Here is a 21,902-nt window from a genome sequence, read left to right as displayed (position 1 = left end):
AGTATATTCCGCATTTTGTAAGAAGCAGTCAGCTAACTCACATGAGAGCTGTAGGGTTTTAGGTTTAATTTATTTTTAAATAAAAATAAGGTACAAATAAAAGTGTATATCAGTATTCATCACCATGAAATTAAGAAAAGTCTCTCATTCATGCTTCCTATAGTATCTGGCAACCTCAATTAGTAACTTCTTTTAAAAATGTGCAACATAATATTAATAAGCATTGAAAAATTACTTAAAAGAAAACGTCGGTAAAATATTAAAGTGCCTAACTAAATGTACTTTACCATCTTTAAAAAATATTATTTCTCAAACGGTAAGGAACTCGCTGCCGTTAAATACAAAAGAGGCTTCTCACAACTGAGACACCTTTCGCGGCAGCGGCCTGGGCCTCGGCACCTGCTCAGTCCTGCGGCCGCCGCTCTCCAGGTTGCTGGGGCGGCCGAGCTGCGGCTTGGGCGGCAGCGCCGGCGGCTCCGCGGCAGCGGGGATGGAGAGGCTGTGAGGTAGCGGCACGGGGCGCTTCAGCGTCCGCTCGTAGACGCTGTAGGGCGGCGGCGTTTTGCTCTCCTTCCTCACGGGCTCCTCGGCGGCGCTGTGGTTGGGCGCAGTGCCCGCCTGCTCGCTGCCTTGGCTCTCAAAGCCCGACGTTTCCGACGTGCTGCAGCGGCTAAGCGAGGAGATGCCGCTGCTGTAACTGCCCGACAGCGCCGGGGAGTGGGATACGAGCCCCGAGGAGTGATATTCGACAGGAGATGGAGTGAACGACTGCACAGAGCCCTGCCAGGGGAAAAGCGCATCAGTGGGAGGCACCCAGAGTGGGGAACTGGGCATTAGCATTTCTTTGTCTCACACTAAAAATACCATGTTTGCACAGATGCTGAAGCAGTTAATAAATATAAACCAAGATACACGTATACAAATCTCTTTAATTAAAATGCAGTTCTCATTAAGATCCAATTAAGACCAATAGAAAGCTCATTTCTAGAGCACCTAAGCATACCTTAAAAACAGTGCTTCATACCACTAACTTAAAGTGGAAGCAAAACTTTACTTAAATGTTATCTCGCCGTTGTCATACTCCAGAAAAATCCGCGAGTGTTTTAAGGAGCAGGAGCGCACCTTAGCGTTCCCAGCTCTCCACAGAAAAGGGCCGCCACGCTGCGCGCGTAGCTAGGAGCGCCCTGCCCCCTAACGCCGGAACACGGCACTCGCACCGCATCCAGTGCTTCCCACACTGCTGCTCTCCTGTAAAAATCATTTCCCAGGTTTTCCTCACAATTTTAGTGCACAGGCTTGCAGCAAAGAGTGCGTTTGGGCAGTGGCACCGTTTCCATGTGTGGCATGCACAAGTGCCGTAGGCGAGGTGCAGAGCAGGTGCCTCTGCGGGAGCCGGGTCTCAGCTCTGCTCGCGATTACAGGCATGGCCGTGAAGCGGCGGCAGCAGGAGCACAGGAGGGAAGGAACTCCCTGCTGCTGCAGAAGGCATTTGGAAGCCTATCTCCTTTGCCCTCTCTCCCCACCATCTCTCTATTGGTTTCTGGACACGCTGCACAAGATGCAAAGCAACATCAGACCGGGGGTCAGGGCAAGTGGCCCAAGCTGCCACACCAGGAGCCTTGCAGGTCTCTGTGGGGTGGCCAGGGAGCGAGCTAAACGTCCAAGCAGCACCGAGAGTGCTGACAGAGAATGGGAAGCCCTGCTGGAAAGTGCCGGAAGCCCTGGTCTAGTGAAGCTGGTCTTCAGCTGAACCTAGCTGAAAACTGCTAGGTTAGGAAAAAAGCTGAAGCAGTTTTGCAACATGACCAATTTTGCATAAAACAGTGTCAATCTAGACACAAGGGATGGAGAAATCATGGCTTACAGGCATGCTTCGGACCCAATTACACTAGCTGGTTCTCAGCTGCTCAGCTTTGGTGAGAGTGTGAGCCATGCAGCAAAGGGTAGGGAGAGAGGAGAGGGGTACAGGGACCTGATTGTGCTGACTTTGTTCTGCTGAGATAAACTCAATTATCCATGTAGGACTGCATCCACAGCACACTCAAAGCAATGGTAAGATTTTAATTTACATCAGTGGGTTTTGTATTCGGGTGGTTTCTCTGGCAGTGGGTAACAGTTGGAACAAAAGATAAAAATTGCTCTCTGTGTGTGGCTAGGGAAAAGCACGGCAAACTCTCTTTAACTGCCATTATGTGTTGCAGATGTTTTGTACATAGTGGGAGTCCTGCTTGGCTACTCGCTTCAGGTTCTGTTTCAGGAAGCTGCTGCCAGTCTCATCTATGCAAACTTCTGAGGTCAAAGTTTTCAAATTAATGATGTAATTGGTTCAAGTTCCAAGAACACTTGGCGCTTGATCCAAGGGGCTATAGATGGGATTTAGGAGCTTTGCTTCTCTCACTCAAAACAAGAGCAAATATGTGTAAATCCTGCCTGTTTGAATTCAGGGGCTGAGTGGGGATAAGCACTTAGTCCCTGACAGCCATACAGACTGCTTGCAGCAGTCATGATTAACAGTCTAGACACCAAAAGAGTCTGGAAATTCAAAGATGCTCAAAGTGACATCCAACAATCCTCCAAAGTATTCTGTGCCAGCACCACCTTTCCCAAGTAAAGGGTGTATATTGCTCTGTGGCAATATACAGGTTGGCTGGAAAAATGCTTAAATTCCATGCAGGTCTTCAGAGGAAAATGTTATGACAAGCCTGAAATGGCCCCAAGGATCATGAGCACCAAGTCAATTCAGGAACACGGGAAAACCTGCTCGATTTTGGATCCTGCTGCTCTGAAGAGCTCCCTGGGAAGCAGTTGGTGCTAGAGCGGTGCCGAGCTCAGGCCCAGGACAGTGTGAGGAAGCATGGGGAGTTCAGAGCACCCGGAGCAGCACAGTCCCCTCAGCTGCACTGGGACCATGGGGCAGCCGTGTGGGGAACTGCAGCCTCATGGGGTGACCAAGGGGAGAGGTTAGACTTGTGATTAGGGACCTCCAGGGGAAAGGAGGCACCGTGGGGCTTCGCTTCGCTCCTCCGGGGTTTTCCTGGAATACACAAGCTCTGGGATCCTGGGTCCCATGCTGCAAGATGACTCACGCTGCCTTCTCAAGGTTTCCAACCAAGAGGCTGTTGAGCAACGAGCAGGTACCAACACCTGCAGATACCTTTACCCTGCTCAGTTTAGCAGCTCTCCTCAGAGGAGGACTGCACAGCCAGGATCCCCTGCTGTGCAGGGGATGCCTGTCAGGGAGAACAAATGTTTACTCCCGGCCTGTGCTTAACGTAGCTTACCTGTGCTTAATGTAAGCTCCAGACTGTTTCCACCTGCCTACACAACCTCCCCAGACTGCTCTGCAGAAGCACTGGATACAAAAATGAATACAGCAGGGATAACCACCTAACACCCCTGCTCCAACAGCTCTGCATGTTGAGGGATGAGAGGAATGGGCTGTGTACCCGCTTTCCTTCATTAGCATCTCTTTTTGCCACTACTGGAGCCTCTGGGGTGGATGGACCACTTGATGTTTCCTATGTTTATTTCTTGTGTTCCTTTCTTTCCACGACTCAGATGGGCTTGATTATCCATGTTGGGTAAAAAGCCTAATTTTAAGAAGTTAAGGAGTCTGAAGATCAAAATCTGGTTCTTGGCTGCAGTTTTGAAACTCTTCAATCTGCAGTTGTTATGGCTACTTACTCTTGTGAATGGATTACACAGGCATATGATGATAATAATAATAAAAAAATCCCACACAACATATCAAATATATACAATCCACCCCACAACATGAACAAGGGAGATTCACTGCAATAAGACAGTACCTTCATTGGAGATCTGCCAGCAGGAGAAGGGGAAATGGAGGCTATGTGTCTTGCTGGTGATGCTGTAAAGGCAGAAAGATTTCAGTGCACTCTTCACATTAAGGTTCTCACTAAATCTTAGAGATCATTCTACACCCAGCGTTATCCCTGGCTTTCTCTATGTAGTTGATCAATGGCTCTAAAGGTTTTAAAGATTTTGTTTTATTTTGTTTTCAAGGCTATCTTCCAGAACCAATACACCATAAGACATTTCTGCATCCATCTTCTCTGACAAATTTTGTATCACTGTAAAGTGCTTTATATCCTATCAATTGCTAACAGGATTCAAAAAGGTCAGTATCATACACTTTGCCCTTTTCTTTTTGTTTTTCTTCTTTTTCTAAGAATATATCCTGTACTTATATGTCAAACAAGAAAAAAAAAAAACCCAAACCACAATACATCTACTTACACCAAATGTTTCCTGTTGTAACAAAACCTGTAGACATGCTGTAAATACTCCTTGACATACTCTGGTGCATAATGCTAAACACAAAGCAACTGCAGTTTCTTAAGAACAATTGTATTTATATTACCACTTAAGCAGCCTTTCCTTTAAACAGAAATTACTCTTTTGAAGGGCAAATTGCTTACACTAACAGCACTCTTGCCCATCCATGACTGCTGTGCATTCACTTCCCAGTAAGATTCTTTTTATCTAATTTTTGACTGCCACCCTCTAATCATTGTAAGATCACAAGATTAAATTCCAACATCCTTTCTAGTGCAACACAAACTGTTTGAAACTAGTCATTAAGTGAAGAGGCAAAGTATTGGAAACCGAATGCTACAGACATCATTAACGATATGAAAACACCCACAGTTCTACAGCCTTCCATGTAGATAATCAATTAATAAATTAACCTTTAGCTTCTTGGGCAGGTTAATCGGAGTGGAAAGAACCAAAGCGCTCATGTAAATTCTTTTTTTTTTTTTAAAAAAAAAAAAAAAAAAAAAAAAAAAACCTTGAGCTTAGTCTGAAAGCTCCACACACTCACCAGTCTGTGCAGGTCTCGGTGGCACAGGGGGAGATATGAGCTTTCCACTTTCTGATGTGTTCCTGGCTTCTTTCCCACTGTCCAGGCTCCAGCTGCTGGGAGTGGTGTTGACAGCTGGAGAAGAATGAAAGAGTAGAAGTAAGCATCAGCTCTCGTAGCTCTCAGTTTCAAGCTCTCTGACCTGCCTTTATCCATGAGCTTACAAATATGCAGAGTGAAAATGTTAAGCGACTTAACAGCATGCCTGAAAAGCTCTCCTGATCACAGCAGCACTTGAAAGGCTCTTCAGCGCTGCCCGCCAGCCTCCTGGCTTGCCCGACTTCCACACCTGGCCCTCTGGCCACGCCAGATTCAGACCCTCACTGGCAGCAGCAGCTGAAGTGGCACTCAGGTACATTCCAAATCCAGCCACGAAGGCAGATAAACTGATTACATTAACAGGCTTCAAGCTTATCTTTCCAGCAGACTCCTATTTAAAGGTGTCTAGGCAGAAGGGAACAGACTATTCATGAACAATTTCCATTAAATCATTCTGCATGTGCAAGGTACTAGAAAGAGTCGCACGATTTCAATTGACATCCCTCTGAAAACTCGTAGTATTAACAGTCTTTTGTTGCAGCACAGGCTATAAGCTCAGAATGGAAAAAATAGGTAGAAGGAAGGGCACAAAATGGAAGGGAGGATGAAAAGGAAGAAAAAAAATATTGGAGAAAATTAAAACTGAGAAATTCCTTAGGACTAAGACAGCTCATATACCTCGTTTGTGTCCATCATCCAGAATCTATACTTCGACATGTAGATTGACTAGCACTTTGACCTGTATAAAATTGTCCACTTTATCTATCTGCCTTACTTTTGCCAAATTCCAGGACTTCCCATTAGGCCTAGAATAGCTCCCATAATATAACCAGAATACTTTGTATTATTACAGAGCCCTGGTGCCTGCAGAAAGGCAGATGGAAAGACAAAAAGTTTAACACAGGCAGAACAAAAGCTAATTTAAAACCTGCAGTTTTCCTTATACACGCCCCGCAAGCAGGGAAGCACCTACTTCTAAGAACAGAACAAAAACCCAGCAGTGAAAAATTCATAGATTGTCTTCAAACTTCATGGGAGAGTGAGGGTTTTAAGTGCTTTCAGCGACTAACAGGAGCCTGTACCATGCCATGGCAGTTTGCTTCTTGTGCGCCTCCTCCCCAGCAGTGCGCAGAAAACCACGCGCGAGGAGCCCGTGCTCACTTGCAAAACAGAGTAAAAAGCCAAGCTCCGTTGCTGACTGCCAAGGGATGCCCCCAATAACTGCTGTTGTAGCAACACTAACGGCTTGCAAAAGCACCCAAATCCCACTGCGCTAGCTCATACCAGAGACTTAATGCGAGAAGTACGGTACAAATAGTATTTGTGCTGCATTGCTACAGTATAATCGTACATTATTTGACTTCATGAATAGCACACCAAGTACCAATTCTATTTTATAGTAGATCACTTTGCCTTTTAATTGCCAAAATATGCTAAATAGTGTTTGCTTTTTACTCTAGTCTGTCACCTAGCAGTGTGGTTTTACCCTCATCCTACAAATGATTTGGCACCAGGCGTAAGTCCTACAAATTCCTGAATCTTTGACAAGACAATTTTTTTTTTAAGCTATGCAAGCACTCAGTTCTTCCGATGCTTAAGCTCCCAGAAGGGACTATTTTATTTTAACTGTTCTCTAATGTTCTTGGCTGCATTGACCAGTGGAAAAGTTTTGACACTTACATGTTAAATTATTTCAAGTGTTTCTCAGCCATGTGAAAAATCCCACGCTTGAGTTTCCAACAAAACTTGAAAGCAAATAGATATATATTTTATATTTTTTGTTCTTGAAATGTTTGTTTCAATAGATCAGTTTCATCATATCCTTTATCCAGGTTGCAACACAGGGTAGCACATAATGAAAGGAGCGGAGTGGAAAACGTTACTGGTCTGAAGCAACAGTTGTGCCAACAATAATGGATTTTCCCATTTGTAAAATTATAACCAGTATATTTTAAGGAAAATTAATACGTTTCCATCTAGTCTGAGGGGAAAAAAGAAATCTTCTGAAGGGCAACCAAAAGTATGACAGTTTGTCTGTCTAAAGAGGAACTGAAGGTACTAAACTTCCAGGCTCTACTGATTTCGTTAGCGTTCTTCCCCGCCAAATCTCCCAAAGTTTATCATCTCCAGGGTTCATCTCCCTTCCCGAGTCCTCCTCTCTCCTGAGGCAGACAGCGAGGGGATCCTTCCCACAGGCAGCGGCTGCCACCCGCTGCTCCGGGGGTCACCCAGAGGCTTCCTGCAAACTGGACCATTTTGAACGGCTGCCTCATTCGAGCGGGTACTCCTTTCTGTCCTCCCTTCCTGGTGAAGTCTTTTAAAACTTAGAGATGAGAAGTACTTTGGGCTTGGCGTTTTCCAATAACATCACACATGAATTATGTTTTCATTGATTTGAAGGCTGGTAAAGTGCAGCATTTCTACTTACCCTTGTCAGGGCCAGACAAGTTGGAATCGCTTCGTGGCAGGGCACCATCTCCAATGTGATTAAACAGCATTCTCTGGGAATCGAAAACAGTAGGGCTTATGCATGACTACAGTTTTCAGGGGCCTTTGAGAAAACTGTTACATTTTTGTTATTAACCACCCTGCCCTCCTCCCGCACATCTAATCTGAGGTAGTGATAAACCTCACCTGAAAACAAATATTTTAATGAAATATCCATATATAAATGGTAAGTAGACTAATTTTCTGAAAACTGTACATCCTGGAATTATTGGGAAGATTATTATATACTGAATCCTGGCAACTGCTCCCTGAATGATAAAATAATGCCCATTTCTTGAGTAAAATTTGACTGGGCTGACTTGATGGAGTGCTGAGCAAGGGAGAGATTTGCAAAAACTTCCCTGTAGAATCAGAATTTGTGCAATATGTAACTTTTGATAATATCAAGTTACAGCTGTTACCTTAGAAAATTTGTATTTTTCTCAGCTCTGACTGTTCTTGGCAGTAGCCTTAGAAGATAAACACAGGGTGAGGACCCTAATTAAAGGGCATCTGTCGTGGACCTAACATGTGTCTACCCCAAGTTAAAATGAGGAATAAACACTTGGCCAATTCAACTTGACTCAAAAACATCTGGTAGGGCAATGCCTTGGCTGACTTTAAGCAACACTACATTTGCCTGTCTGCGCTGTCCTACAGTCACACTGCATCAGGTAACACCTGTTCTCCTGGATTTACCATAAAACAAGGTTGGTGTAAACAGTACGTACATGCTGATGTGTTAGAAAATACAATCACATGCTCATGCCTGGTCTGGATCAAAAGTTCACAGTATAGCGAACAGCAGCGTACTGGGTGATAGTTGGCAAGTTTAAAACCACTGTTTGACTGAAGTCTGTTTTTTTGTTGTGAAGGTAAAGAGCGGTGACTGAGAAAGCTACTCAGAATGGTGGAGATAAAGATGCAGGAGTTGCATGAAATACAGAGAAATGAAGACATACTGAAACAAAGAAATATAGAGCCAGATGGAAGAACAATCACAGAATGTTCAATGAGGAGCAGAAACCTCTAAAGTTGTGAAAGCCAAAAAACTCAATTAGGAAAAAGAATGGAGCAAAAACTAATGAGGCTTTTTAGCCAGTCAACAACAACAGCCATTCATCCTCCGCGTATGGGAAAGAGCTAGAGAGACACGGCACAATTGCTCAGACAGAGATCAAAAAGCAAGCACAAAAAGATGTTGTTGTCCAAATGCAGCTGTACACATATAACCTTGAGCAGCAATTTCAAAGAGGGGACCAGGTGCAGCAGTGCTGTGGTCTGGGTTCTACGCAGCCCTTCAAACTTCTTTAAATGAGGTAGCTATGGCCTGAAAGGACTTGATTGGGACTTGAAGTGCAGGAATTCCCTCTGCAGCTCAGGCTTCCAGGTTGAAAACAATTGTGAAACATTCATTCATTACGCCATCACAAAGACATTCAGAAATGAGTGCCCTTTCCTCATTAGCACTGTATGGAGCTCCAGCCAGATTGTGAAAGTTAACTCTTTTTAGAATAAAAATAGAAAGAGCAAAGAACAGTTTGAGCACCTAAATTCCAGTGAGTTGCAGGTATCTCTAAGATATTTCCTTACTACCTTACTATTCTCCAGAGGACATTTTTTGTTTGTTTGTTTTCTTCTCTCTTGCTCATCAGGCAGAGAACCCTTTGATCACCATCCTTGCTGCCAGGGAACAGAGCACCTCAGGAGGAAATTCTGTATTTCCCTGGAAAGATTTATCCTCGTTTATGGTTATGAGGCAAAAAGAAATCGCCAAACCTTCTCACTTTTGAAACATACTACTTTGTAGGAGAAAGTTAATTTTCTACTTACCCTCTCTTGGGACACTGAGGGTAGAGACAGATTGGGAGATTTTGCTGCCAGGCGAGTCTCTGAGAGACCGGAGACTGGGCCTACGGGCTCCTCAGCCTCCCTTATGGGATCTCTGGTAGAGTGGGGGAGAGAAGTCGCATTCCACTTGGCAAAGCAAGAGTTTGCAGTCTGGGAGCAAAAATGGGACAATTTTTCTTTGCGGCAAGCTGTAAAACCGCTTTTTATAATGAACATCTCCTGGTCTTTCTTCTATGCTGGTTTGGCTCTCCTACCACTGAGAAAGTGCCCCATATCAGTAAGTAGTTCCTAAGAACTGCTGTTACAGTCAGGCCTTTAATATTAGTTCCTAAGCCCTCAGGCATGAGAACTTATACAGAAAAGAAGAAAAAAATAAATCAAGAATCAACTCAATAACTGAAGAAACATGAGACAGAAATACCTTTAAAGAGAAAGCAACAAATTGTTTCTAAAACAAAGGATCCTGAATTACTAAGCGGTATGTTATCAGAGGCCAAACGTCTGGTGAAAATGAGAGTTGGTGTTGAAAAGAGGGCCCTACCAGTACTACTTGTGTTTGTCTCTCTCTGCTTCAACAAGAGCTACTCTGCATGATGAAATGGACTGAAACAGCAGTTATGTTACAGGAAAGCACTGCAGAAAAGTAGGCCCATTAGAAAGAAGAGATGAAGTTAGGATTCAAAACTGTCAGCCTCATCAAACTCATTTTGCATTTCAAATAATTCAAAGGATAGAGATTTTATACATGGACTTATGCAACGGTACTTTTAGGGCAAGAATTCAACTCCTATTCTTTCCTCCAGGGTGACAAAAACATCAGTCTTCCTTCTTCTGAAATCACATTGTAAAACAGGAATTGCCACGTGGCTTGCATTACTAACTGACAGTGGCTAGACTTAGACGTTTCACGGGAAGTTACAGGTGAACATGCACAACCACTGCAATGGCAGCTTTCCCATCTTCCAGACTAATATTTCAGGCAAGACGACTACATGATAGGCCTTCTGTGTCCGTCACTTCAATGAATAAATATCAAACACTTCAATGAATATGTATCAAAACTAGGTTATAACTTAGACAAAGCAAGCAGAAATGTGATATATTTAAAGTTCTGTGCATTCTTTTCATGTTCCTTTCTGTGGTTGTCAAATATTTAACAGACAAGGTACTTATCAATAGGTATTTCCCTTAAACATGCTTATCACCTTTCCTTTTTTCCCTGACAGTATGTGCAGTATTGAATGTTTCAAGGCACACCAAGCCAAAATTAACAGCAGTGAGAAAACACTGAGTCTGCTCAGAGTTCAACAAGCTCCTTTCCATTAACTACTGGATTTAAGAGTTCCCCCTGCAAGCTTCCTACCTGCGAGGCTTCGGAAGGAGTTGGGTAGATGGCACTGCAGGGCCTCTCCCTGGGGGACAGGCAGGAGTTTTCTCGGGAATGCTTGTGTTTGTCAGACAACAGAGGCGAGGCTGCAAGAGAAGTGTAGCGGGTAATTAAATTTATGCAGTGAAATTCAGACATTTCAGTTGCGTAAGGAAGTTTATAGCAAACATTGTCTACTGTCAATGTATCTATCACATTCCTCAATCAGTTGAATTTGATGTTGTACCAGTAATAGTGTGCAGAAATTTAGAGATTCAGCTCTGAATGAACTTTCAAGCAGCATTTAATCTGGTTTATCAGAGAGGACAAGCACTGACCTCTGGCACTGGATGGAGCAGAGCTGGTCACATTGGGTGAAGCAGAGTGAGTAGAACTCAAACTTGAGGTAGACGGACTAGGCTGCACACAGAAGAGATGCTGCTGTTACCACATCACACATACCAGTTTGGAAAACTTAGATTTCTACCATGTGCTTCACTAAAACAAAGAACTCGCAATTTGTTAGACTAATATGTTTGTATCGCAAAGTAGCATATTAGTATAAGAAGCCTTAATATATCTACACATAAAGACTAAGTATAACATCAAATAAACAGGAATATAATTAATATATTAAAATGATTACATCACAACTGTGACAACTGGAAAAAAAAAGGCTAAATATGGTGATGATGTTGCACCAAATTGCATTGCTTATTACTTTGGTCATAAATTCACAGTCTCAGTTTGGAAGAACGAGTTACGAAGAAAGCTTTTCTTTGTAAGGAAAGGAGGGAGGTGAACTCCTAGTCAGCAGGAGCTTTTAGAATTCTAACTGGAATAATGAACAGAAGTATTAACTTAGCAACAAGCTTTGTAATAAACACTCATTTTAGCTTGTTTTAAGTGAAGAACAATAATTTGTACCTGCATGTTAAAAACTTCGTCAGAGCTTTCCGATTGCCCGGTGATATTGCTGACTTCAGCAGAGGCTTGGGAGGACAGCGAGGAGGATGAATACCGATTGACAGCGGGGTAGCTCAAGGGACTGCCATAGGAATAATGAAACAGAAAATAGCTCATGGCAGTTGCCAGTCATGATTTATTAATCAGGTATGGCAAGAAAACAGCATGTTTAATAAACTCCATAATTTAATTTGAATTTTTAAATGGAGGGAGGAGGAACTGATTATATGTATCATTTACTCATGCCTGAAGACAGTTCAGGCTCAGCAGCAAGCACACACACAACCATAACTTTGGGGTCATCTTCCACAAGTGACAAAACCTATCAATTTCTAGCAATTTAACTTGCCTGCGTCGAGGTATTACCCTGGCACCATCAGGGCTCATAGAAACAGGTACTGAATTTCGGCATACGCGAGGGCTTCCATTTGGGAAATGAATGGGGCTGGCTTGTACACAGGCGGAAAATTCCTGGCAAACGGTTAAAAGAAGATTAGTTAAAATGAACATAACATCATTAAGCCCTTTGTGAGACCTACATGCCCAGTTGAATAGGTGTATCTGCGTTTTAAACCAGGTTCACCTTAAGTTTAAAAAAATAACAATTTTTAGACTGATGATACTTCCCTGATGATGCTTTGTGATACTCTAACACCACCAAGACGTAATGTGGACAAACAACCAAAAGATGTCACTGTTTGCTGCGTAGGGAAAATAACCGCCTTGGCCGCAGAAACGGTCTCCCAGCCCATCAGTGCACCTGCTCACGTACCTGTATTCCCAAACTTGACTTCATCACGAAGAACTGATCCACTAGTTTTTTGTGCAACGGCCTCATATCCTGAGGCACAAACTTCTCATGCACTGCGAGGCCAAATTCTAGAATCTGAGCCTACACACAAGACAGGAGAAAAGACAGGGAAAAATATGTGATTTGTTCTCTTCATAGTTTCATTCTCAGTTTCACCAATTAATAATTATGGCATTAATCAAAAAAAATCCCATAGATATTAAAACCACCATTTAAATGCCTGAAAGATTTGTGAACAAACTAGGCCTAAGACTAAAACCAATGACACAGGCAAGGATTAAGCTTTTCCCCTTTCTACTATTTGACTTTCTGAAGGATATAGCGTATTTCAATTCAGCTCTAACATAGAAACCATTATGGACCATGTAGTAGAAATCTGGCTACATGCTAACTGTACTAACTAGCAGTTCTAAGCCCTGATTTTTCTATGAAAACATAAATTACATAAAACATAAAATATGAGTACAATACACATGTGCCAGAGACCTTGGAATGTATTTCCAATGATGTCCATTGTTCCCTGTTGTATTTCGAGTCTATAGTGACTTCATAAAGTGGTGATTTTATGTGTATCCTCATTGTTAGGCCCAATAGAATAACAGAATACCACCGCTGAAATTCTGCTGTTCATTGCTGTTCAGAATAACATCGCTGAAACTTTTCATTTGCTAAAAATCAGATCCTGCACAAATTTGGTCATCCACGCTTAAAATACTGAATTGGTTAAGTGATGAGTCAGATAAAGCTGAATTTAAAAACAAAATAGTTGCACTGTGTTGTAATATCTTTGGATGAGAACATGTAGCTGATATTTTGAATCAGATTCTCAGTGGGCATACATCTGCACACCATCACTGCCTTTAGATAAGTGTTTGCATCCACACGCTGATCCTGACCCTTTTGAATGTTTTGCACTTTCTATTCCATCATCTGTGTGCACCAGACAGTTTAGCTGATATTGCTTGCAATTCAAATTTTATTATGGAAAGTTACTAATTCCATTTTTAAATTGCAAGTATTAGTGTGATGAGCTATAGCTTGAAAAACTGCAACTAAGGTGTAGGCTACCACACATTATATAAATGAAAGAAATCAGTGAACCCATTATGATTTAAACTTGCAGGTGATCTGTCCCTTCAGCTGATCTGACCAAAAGCTATCACAACACTGATGAAAAATCGAATTTTACCTTGCCAAAAAACAATATTCTAACCACAGTACCTAGTAGATAGTGTAGGGTTTGAAATTTCAGCACGCTGCATAGAACAAAGGCAGGTAAATGTCTTTTAATAAATGCTGAAATATTTCAGCACACCTATTTGGTCAAAATAAGTTATTTCATCATTTCCAAATGCAGACACTTGAGAACTGGTGCTGGTAGACCTAGATGTAAACAATCATATTTCTGGTTGCATCATCAGTAATCTCTGCTTCCTTTTGAGCTGCTGTTGATTTGAGTTGTTGTGTTCTTCCCATTCTCTTGTGTAGCCCCTGCCCTGTGACTGAATGACATTGTTCTTTTCTCTGTGGCCTGACATTTTCCAGGTGGAGGGGAGGAAAACCTTCCACTTTGAGTTTTCCCGAAGTAAAATTCAAAATATTCTCCTTTAATTTCACTTAGAAAATACTTGGTTTGAAGGAGTCTTTTACCCTCAGCTGACTACTTTCAATTTAGTCATTTAGCTTGTTACTTAACCAAACCAATCCTTGGAGACCCTTTTATATTTAGTTTTGGTGAAACACAGGAAAATCAAAACCAAATAAAAATATATTGGTTGTACTGCAATAAAAACATTCCTAGGACCTATATTTCACTTAGATCCATCAAAATCTATGCAGTTCATTTATTTTTCATTTCCATTTTATTTAGCAAATTCTACAGGAAATGTTCAAAATGTTATGACTATGGTAAACAGAAAAAAATAAAAACACAAAAATCATATAAAGCATAGAACACAACTGTTCTTCACTTAATTTTTAACAATAGTTGCTGGTATATGTAGGCATTAAAATTTTTTCTACTGCATTAAGATATGTTTTGGGGGTTTTTTTTGTTTGTTTGTTTGTTTTAAATTATGCTAAACATTTTGGAAAAAAAAATGTATATTTTACAGTAGCTGGTAAAATATGCTGTACAAGTAGTTGTCAAAACCTTGCCTCCTGATCAATTTATATCAGTTTGAAGTTACCATCAACTATGATGAAAAGGAACATGTAGAACATAAGCAGGTTTCCAGCTTACATAGGAAGTTATCACCTATCTGGCAGAGTGAAGACCACTGGGGAATTATCCTTTCAGGTTTTGTGTTTTATTTTGAGCCACGTCAGCCAGAGCTAGGACAGGTGATCAGGGCACCTACTCGGTCTTTTTTTTCCCTGACTCTACCTGCTCAAGCATCAGCTCCCTCAAGCGCGTGATCTTCTCTCCATCCTCTGGATGGTTCAAGATGTACTCTTTGATAAAGAATGCCTATGCAGGAAACAATAACATTATATAAATCACATAAAGTGAATTAAAATATATCACACCATTTTTAAAATGCTATTTTCAAAACAAAAGCACCTACTACTTTCTATTGCAGCAGAAGATATTAAAACATGTAAAAATTAATTATTCACCTCCACCCTGTTGGAGAGTACAGGCAACTAAAGTGGAACCATTCTTGAAGAGGAATTCGCCAATAGTTTAACATTCAGGACAGATCCTGAATCCAATCTGGAAACTTGCAAATCAGAGACGAAAGAACTCAAAGGTCACCTGAATGAAAAACCTCTTCTCCGTTAACTGTAGTGCAGGCGTTTCAATAATTATACAGAGCTAGATTTTTCCTGCCTTTTCCTGTTAGACGCTCCATTATCCTTTAGTTTATACTGGATACAAGGACATCTTAAGAACTATGTGGAATTTTAAGCTAATGTATTAGAAGTATAACAGTATTTTCTTACTCACTGTTAACATAAACGATGTTTTAAATAATTCTTAATGACATTGCTTTCAAAAAGCCATACATCCCAGGAGTGTCCATGAGCACACTTGTCTTTCCATCCTGTCTCCAATGCTCAAATTGTATCAGCCATAACATCCTGGGGCATTTTACCCTCCAGCAATGGCCTGGATACAGCAATCCCCTTTTTGTTCATGGCCACATCTTTCTTACCATGGCATCTATCTTACCATGCAAGAACATTTACAGCATTTCTTGACTTGATTTTGTGAAGAAAACTCCAAACTTTCTCAGACTGCATTTGTCACAAGAGTTCTCTTGTAGACAGCTACTTGTACTTAGACATCGTTTTACACCCATACAGCTGAAGGGGTAACACCGGTTACTTTGTGCTGTGCTTTCCACTTGCCTTAGTGTTTCTCTCAAACACCTCTTACAAGATCCTTCATCCATCTTCACCTGCTAAATCTTTGCCACACGTAATCACTTGTAAATAAGAGGTAGGAGGGGATCTGGAGATAAGTATATCATGATTCAGCTTCCAACTCTGCAGTGAAAAACACTTATTTCATCTAGTCTAATATTTCATCTAGTTTAGATCAATAGACTTACAAGACTTCATGTTCAAACACTAAGAAGGAGCCCTCTGATATTTCGCTAAAATCCCGAATTTCTCCAACTGGTGGTATTTTCCTCTACAAGCTTAGTGTTCTTTCAGTACCAAGCATGCGGCACACCAGTAGTTTTCAGCTGAGAATTATACAGATCTATAATATGACTCAGAGATGTAAAAATGCTGAAAGAAGTATATTCTATAGCAGAAATGACAGCGTGAGGGGTGCTCATGGGCACAAAGAATGATTCCTGATTTTCCAGCAGTGTTCAGATAAAGTCATTGGCTCAACCTATTAGCATTTTTAGCATACATATAGGTACTGCATGATAACCATCATGTCTCTAGGTCTTGGGATCTGCTCTTGTACTGAAACCTGAGGAAGACACAGCTGCAGTAGCACCTGCAATATCAGCAAAAGGGATGGATAGCTGGAGATGATTGCTTTTTATCCAAGCAGGAGGAGGGGGAAAAAAAGAAGAAAAAATAAAAGGAAAAAAAAAGGAGGGACTCACGAAGGCAGTAGCTGGCCAAAAAATGTGTTTGCTGAGTATTACACCTCAAGTTGAGAAGCTATGGGAAGGGAAGGAGGGTATCACTAGAGACATGGTCATGCTTACCTCAGAGCACAAGCTGATGGAGTTCTCAGCTTTGTACGGGACAGAAGGCTAAAGCAAGTGAAACAGAGGGGTAAAGAGAAGCACTTGCAGAGAAAAGGAACACATGGCAGGAAGAAAGGAGATAAGAAAGGAGATAATAAAACTCTCTATTTCAGGAGACTGAAAAGAGGACATGCGAAGAGAATGAAGCTGAAATAGAAAAAAAATAAAATAAAAAAAGGTAACTCACAGCTATTGGTATGAATTTGATGCTTACAACACAGAACAGGACATAAATGTTTCTAGACAAAAACACACAAAAGCAAAAGGAACAGGAGGGAAATAAAAGAACTTTAAAGAGAGATCCAGAATTGCAGCAGAGAGCAGCAGAATGAGAGGAGCGCGCAACAACCTTTGATTCACTCGTGAAGAGCAGAGGCCCGAGCACACTGAGACGTGGGTAACTCCAGCAGAGCCAGCTCTGACCTGACCACGCTGCTCCGGGGAGGCCTTTGGGGCACCCTCCTGCAAAGCCGCTTTGCTGCTCTCGTGTAAAGGCAGCCGGGAAGCATCAAACACGTCAGAGCTCGGCCCATGTCCCACAGCTTTCATATTGCTGCTGCATGGCCGACAGAGACCCCACTACCACAGCATACCTGATGGTCTGTAGTTTAATTTAGATGAAGTTCTATCAAATTTAACACTGTAGAGCAAATGCTGAATCTTGCAATGAATTTTACCTTTGAGACATTGGACACAACTTTATTCAACTTCACTTAAATTTCAATGGAAAAGCAACAACCAGGCTCAAGGACAGCAAGCTGGGCTAGCAAAAAAAATACTCCTCTTTTTACTGTATCAAAATTACTTTGTGGAAACAGAGCACCCCAAATATGCAAGCTATTTTTAGAGTGATTCAAAGATTACAATAATCAGCAATAACTTTTCAGCACAAGCTTAGCATTGGGGATGGAAGACTAGATATTTCTTAATTATACACATTAATTCTCGCTAGACTTTTCCAGCAAACAGCTTTACTCAAAAATCTTGGAGAAGAAAGAAACAAAAAGAAGATTTATAAGAATGATTCTATGAGATAACCCCTTTGTGTTAAGAATTAATTGTGTTAAGAATTAAATCTCCTAGAATGTCAGCGCACAATAGGAAATGGCTGCTTAGCCAGAGCAATCTTCTGGCCTAAAAAGAAACTGAAGAAATGTTAAAATAAAAAGGAGGCAGGGAGGGGAAAATAAAGATAATTGTAATTATATTGTTGTAAGATTTCACAGAAAAAAAATAAATCACTGTCCAATAAAGGTAAAGGAAACTGTCAATACGTCGATACGCTTCTCATTTGAGTAATCTTATTATAAAATCTGTGGCAGAACAGCTTTAATAATAAACATATTTAACATGACCTCACACAATACTGCAGTAAAGGAAATAATGTATCATTAAGAATATTACTGATGTAGTAGCGTGTCCTCAATTCACATAGCATGTTCTGTACAAAGAAAGAATCAGAGACTTTAAAATAGATTTTAATAAATGTATTCTAAATAAATTTCTTACCTCTTGGTATCTAGCAACTCCACCATTAACTGCTGCATCAATTACTCCATTTAGACACATTGTGAGAGGGTTAATATTTTGCATCTGTCGAGTTTGACATTGACTAATCAGTGTCCTCAGCTGCTGGTTCTTATTTTCTAAGACTTCAATAGCATTCTCAAGAGGACTCATTTCTACCTGAAAGGGGAGTAAGGAGCATTGCAAACATGTTTAATCTTCAGTTAAATTACAAGATTTATTAAAGGCAGTTTTATTGATTTTTTTTAAAAAGAAAGTAAGTTATCCTAGGTTCTAAAATATTAGGGCAGAAAATGGTTTTTCACTTGGGCTACACTCTAAAACATCAGGGAACAGATTTTGTCACATAATCTGATTAGTCTTATCATATAATCAGAGAGCAAAAGAAATAACGTCCCTTTCCTTTTGAATTATCTGACCTCAAGAGATTGCTCAGCCTCTGTAGCAGATTACTCTATAGCAGACTATAGAATACTCTATAGCAGAACACTACTACAGTTCTGTCAGGAAGCAGAATAGCTACGTATGTTGTATTACTGGGCTCAAAACTTGACCAATTATTAAGAGCTCACTAGATAGGAATGCTCCTCAGAGAGCATTTCAGAAGTATTCAAGAGCTTTCTAAGGAAGTAACAAAAAGGAACAGGGAAAAATTACAACGTGTCAGCAGCAGATTGCTGTGTTGGGCCCCACTCCGGCAAGCTCCGCGTGGGCTGCTCTCTCTCGGCCCATGCAGGGAACCAGCAGAGCTCCAGGCAAACACACAGATTCCCACACGGAGCTTATTATAGTAGCCAAGCTTGGAGAGGGCTTCCTTATTGAGAATACTGAAATCTATGTTAAATTTAGAATACCTCTATGTTCTAAGTATTAAATGTTAGAGTTCTTAAGTTTTAAGAAAGCGAGTTGTTGGCAGTAAGTGTTGCCTTTGGCCGCATTCTGACTGCACATTATGGTTCTTAACTTTTTATCTTCAGCTGTTTATATGAATCATAATGGTGTCTACTTGATCATGTTTTTTTTCTAGTTAACAGAAATTAGATAACTCAAAATGTTTTGTAAATAGCCTAGAGGTAGCCAGTTTAAAAATCTGCTCAAAGAAACTAGGTAGGGGTAATAAATCTTAGTCTTTCTCGGATAACATGGAAAAGGAAGCAAATCAAAACGCAATGCTTATTGCAATCAATTCATTTCAAAGATCTTATACTCACTACTTCACGTTTCTCCACTTCAAACCAACGAGATATTCCCGGTAAACTCTGCACCAAGATCAAGGTAGTTCTCTCCACCCACAGACTCTATAATACAAAAAAAATATTTTTTTTTCCAAATTTCTCTTTTAGAAGGAGAGGACTAAGTGCTTGCTGATATCTTAATTTATCTGTATAATTTTCTTAATTATTCCCAGATTTCTTTGTGAATGTCTTTATTTAACTAACAGCACACATACAAAAAAAATCCAAATAGCTACTAAAATGTCTATCCTAGAAGACATTCATTTTTTCGCCCTTACTTTCTAGGACTTACTTACTACTAAGCTTTAATTTTTGCCATTTCTGCTGTCCTTTTTAATGTGGTATTATTCTATACTATATATTGTCCCCTCATCTCCAGAAGTCACTCGCAACTAAATCAGCTTTTCTTATTTGCATCTGAAGATAATAATAGAGAATAGGGAGTTAAGAAGCAGAGGAGCAGTTTAAGGGCAGCAAGAGACCAGCTCTCCAGTGTGAAGGTATTTTGACACTCCAAAATGAACGTCTGATGTGATACTTAAATGTAATAATATCAAACACTGCACTAGCAAGAGGTCTGTAAAAATATACCAACATTACTTTAAGTCAGAATAAAGTTTCACTCAATACGCATTTTAGATCTTATAAAGCTTTAATTGGGGGACAGTAGTGATTTAATTAAGCTAATTTGTTATATTTATCTTTTGCTTTATAATAATAGTATCTATGGGATAATTAACTTCATGTGTCTGAATACCAGGATATATAACAGGTCTTTCAAACTGTAAGTGGTCAATGAAGAAATATCTTTGATTATCTGCATGCATGTATGTAGTGTATCAGAATTAGAACTATACATTAAAAGTGTAAGATGAATTTTCAGTTTTATTAGGAGAAATGTAAGTCATTTATGCACTAGGGAGGAATTACTGCTTTACTCTGAGAGCAAGTCCAAGGTCAGAAGCAACTTGTGGTCTGGATGCCACAGCAACAGAACAGTATGCTGTAGTTCAGTCAAAACCGCCTCTCCCTCACTCTAGGGAGAGATAATCTTGGACTATTGTATCTACACCCCATGTTACTTCCTCAGCAGTTCTGTGTCAGCCACTTTAGCAACTTTTCTGAAGGCTCTTCTGCTCTCTCTAAGCTCTTCTTCCTTCTATAGACAGTCGATGCAAAAACTAGCATGTACATCTCCTATTTCCATAGGAAAAGGCTTTCCTGTCTCCTGTGTATTTTCCTTACTACTTTAATTACAATGAGAAGTAAAATAGTTAAGCCTGGCCTATTTGTCACAAATTTGTTATACTCTACCTAGCTAAATAACACAACTGTAAGTGAAGTTACAAATAAGCCCTTAAGTCCAGCAGTTTAGGAAAGCGTGTGGTGACTTTACCTTGAACTCATTCTCCTTGTCCTTGGTGCCTTTGTGAAATGGCCTGTCGTATCGGAATCTCCAAATATGATTCACTTTGTAGAAGCTCTTGATGTTATCTGGAATGCCATCTCTCTGCAGGACTTCCTGGTTTTCAGGAATTGGTGTCACTGCATAAATCTGCAAATCTACATGTAAAGAGTTAAGGCTACCCACCTCATTCAAACTAGCAAAGCATACACACTCCTGAGGCATGGCAGAATAAAAACCTCTTTAAAAGGAATCCATCATTAAAATCTCCTAAACTATTAATAGCTCAGGAAAGGAAACTGGGAAACAGATTTTTTGATGAGCTAGGATTTCTTTGTACTGTTTGGTTGAAAAAATTATATTTATTTTTGAAAAAAACTATTTCAATGGGATTATACATGAAATAAAAGATTGAATGAAATATACTTTAGCAGTAAGAACGTTACACTAACATTATATTATATTTTAGGAATTCGAAATATTGTAATTGATCTGACACACTATTATCATAGCTGTCATAGTTCTGCAAGTAATTTTGTTTAAAGTAAGAATCTTAATAATCTATCAGGGAATTTTTAAATAAAACAATTACATACAAAAAAATCCAAACCAAACTGAGTGTCTGGGACAAATGATGGGGAAATTCTGCCCTACCACGTATTCCAACGGCGGCACATTGTGAGTGATACTGGCTACAGTACCAGGCTTTCAGAACCTAGGCTTTCTGAAGCAGGAAAGGCAACCACAGAGCTGGGCTTTGTGATTATGTGGATACATTGTGCTTCTGCCTGAAAGATGGTCTCGTCGGGCTGATTAGCATGTTGCATAGCAATGGCGTGTGGGAACTCATTCAACATGCGCTGCTGGAAGGCCTCCAGCCTCTCGTAGTCATGTCCTCGGCAAACAAACTCCTTATTCTGGGGGGGAAAAAAAGAGAGAGCAAGTTATGTGAAAATAATTGGGGGTCATTAATTAGATTCAAAGGCATGCACTTAAATGAAGACTTTCTGAGTAATTCTCATTAAAGGGAAAAAGTAAGAAAAAAGGCAAGGATGAAAAGAAATCTAAAAAAAGAAAAAAAGGTCAGTTAGAAGAAAAAGGAAATTCTAT

General features: G+C 40.5%; 1 protein-coding gene across 1 annotated transcript in view; it reads right to left on the bottom strand.

Annotated features, from left to right (window-relative positions):
• Positions 1-354: 354 nt before the first annotated feature.
• DOCK4 (dedicator of cytokinesis 4) overlaps positions 355-21,902 on the bottom strand; it is a 218,055-nt gene continuing 196,507 nt past the window's right edge. Inside the window, exons 40-54 of the mRNA XM_088529928.1 lie at positions 21,568-21,709; positions 20,784-20,950; positions 19,364-19,450; positions 18,135-18,311; positions 14,792-14,875; positions 12,367-12,486; positions 11,944-12,065; positions 11,556-11,676; positions 10,967-11,048; positions 10,626-10,735; positions 9,245-9,412; positions 7,353-7,425; positions 4,847-4,960; positions 3,810-3,871; positions 355-780 (exon numbers count right to left, since the gene is read on the bottom strand). Coding sequence (XP_088386054.1) covers positions 355-780; positions 3,810-3,871; positions 4,847-4,960; positions 7,353-7,425; positions 9,245-9,412; positions 10,626-10,735; positions 10,967-11,048; positions 11,556-11,676; positions 11,944-12,065; positions 12,367-12,486; positions 14,792-14,875; positions 18,135-18,311; positions 19,364-19,450; positions 20,784-20,950; positions 21,568-21,709 — 2,055 coding nt within the window. The remainder of the gene's footprint in view (positions 781-3,809; positions 3,872-4,846; positions 4,961-7,352; positions 7,426-9,244; positions 9,413-10,625; positions 10,736-10,966; positions 11,049-11,555; positions 11,677-11,943; positions 12,066-12,366; positions 12,487-14,791; positions 14,876-18,134; positions 18,312-19,363; positions 19,451-20,783; positions 20,951-21,567; positions 21,710-21,902) is intronic.

This window comes from Tinamus guttatus, unplaced genomic scaffold (genome assembly GCF_059628265.1).
Source record: "Tinamus guttatus ecotype Peru unplaced genomic scaffold, ASM5962826v1 Tinamus_guttatus_pri_ptg000355l, whole genome shotgun sequence".
Taxonomy (NCBI): domain Eukaryota; kingdom Metazoa; phylum Chordata; class Aves; order Tinamiformes; family Tinamidae; genus Tinamus; species Tinamus guttatus.
This window is presented reverse-complemented; position numbering and strand designations above follow the sequence as displayed.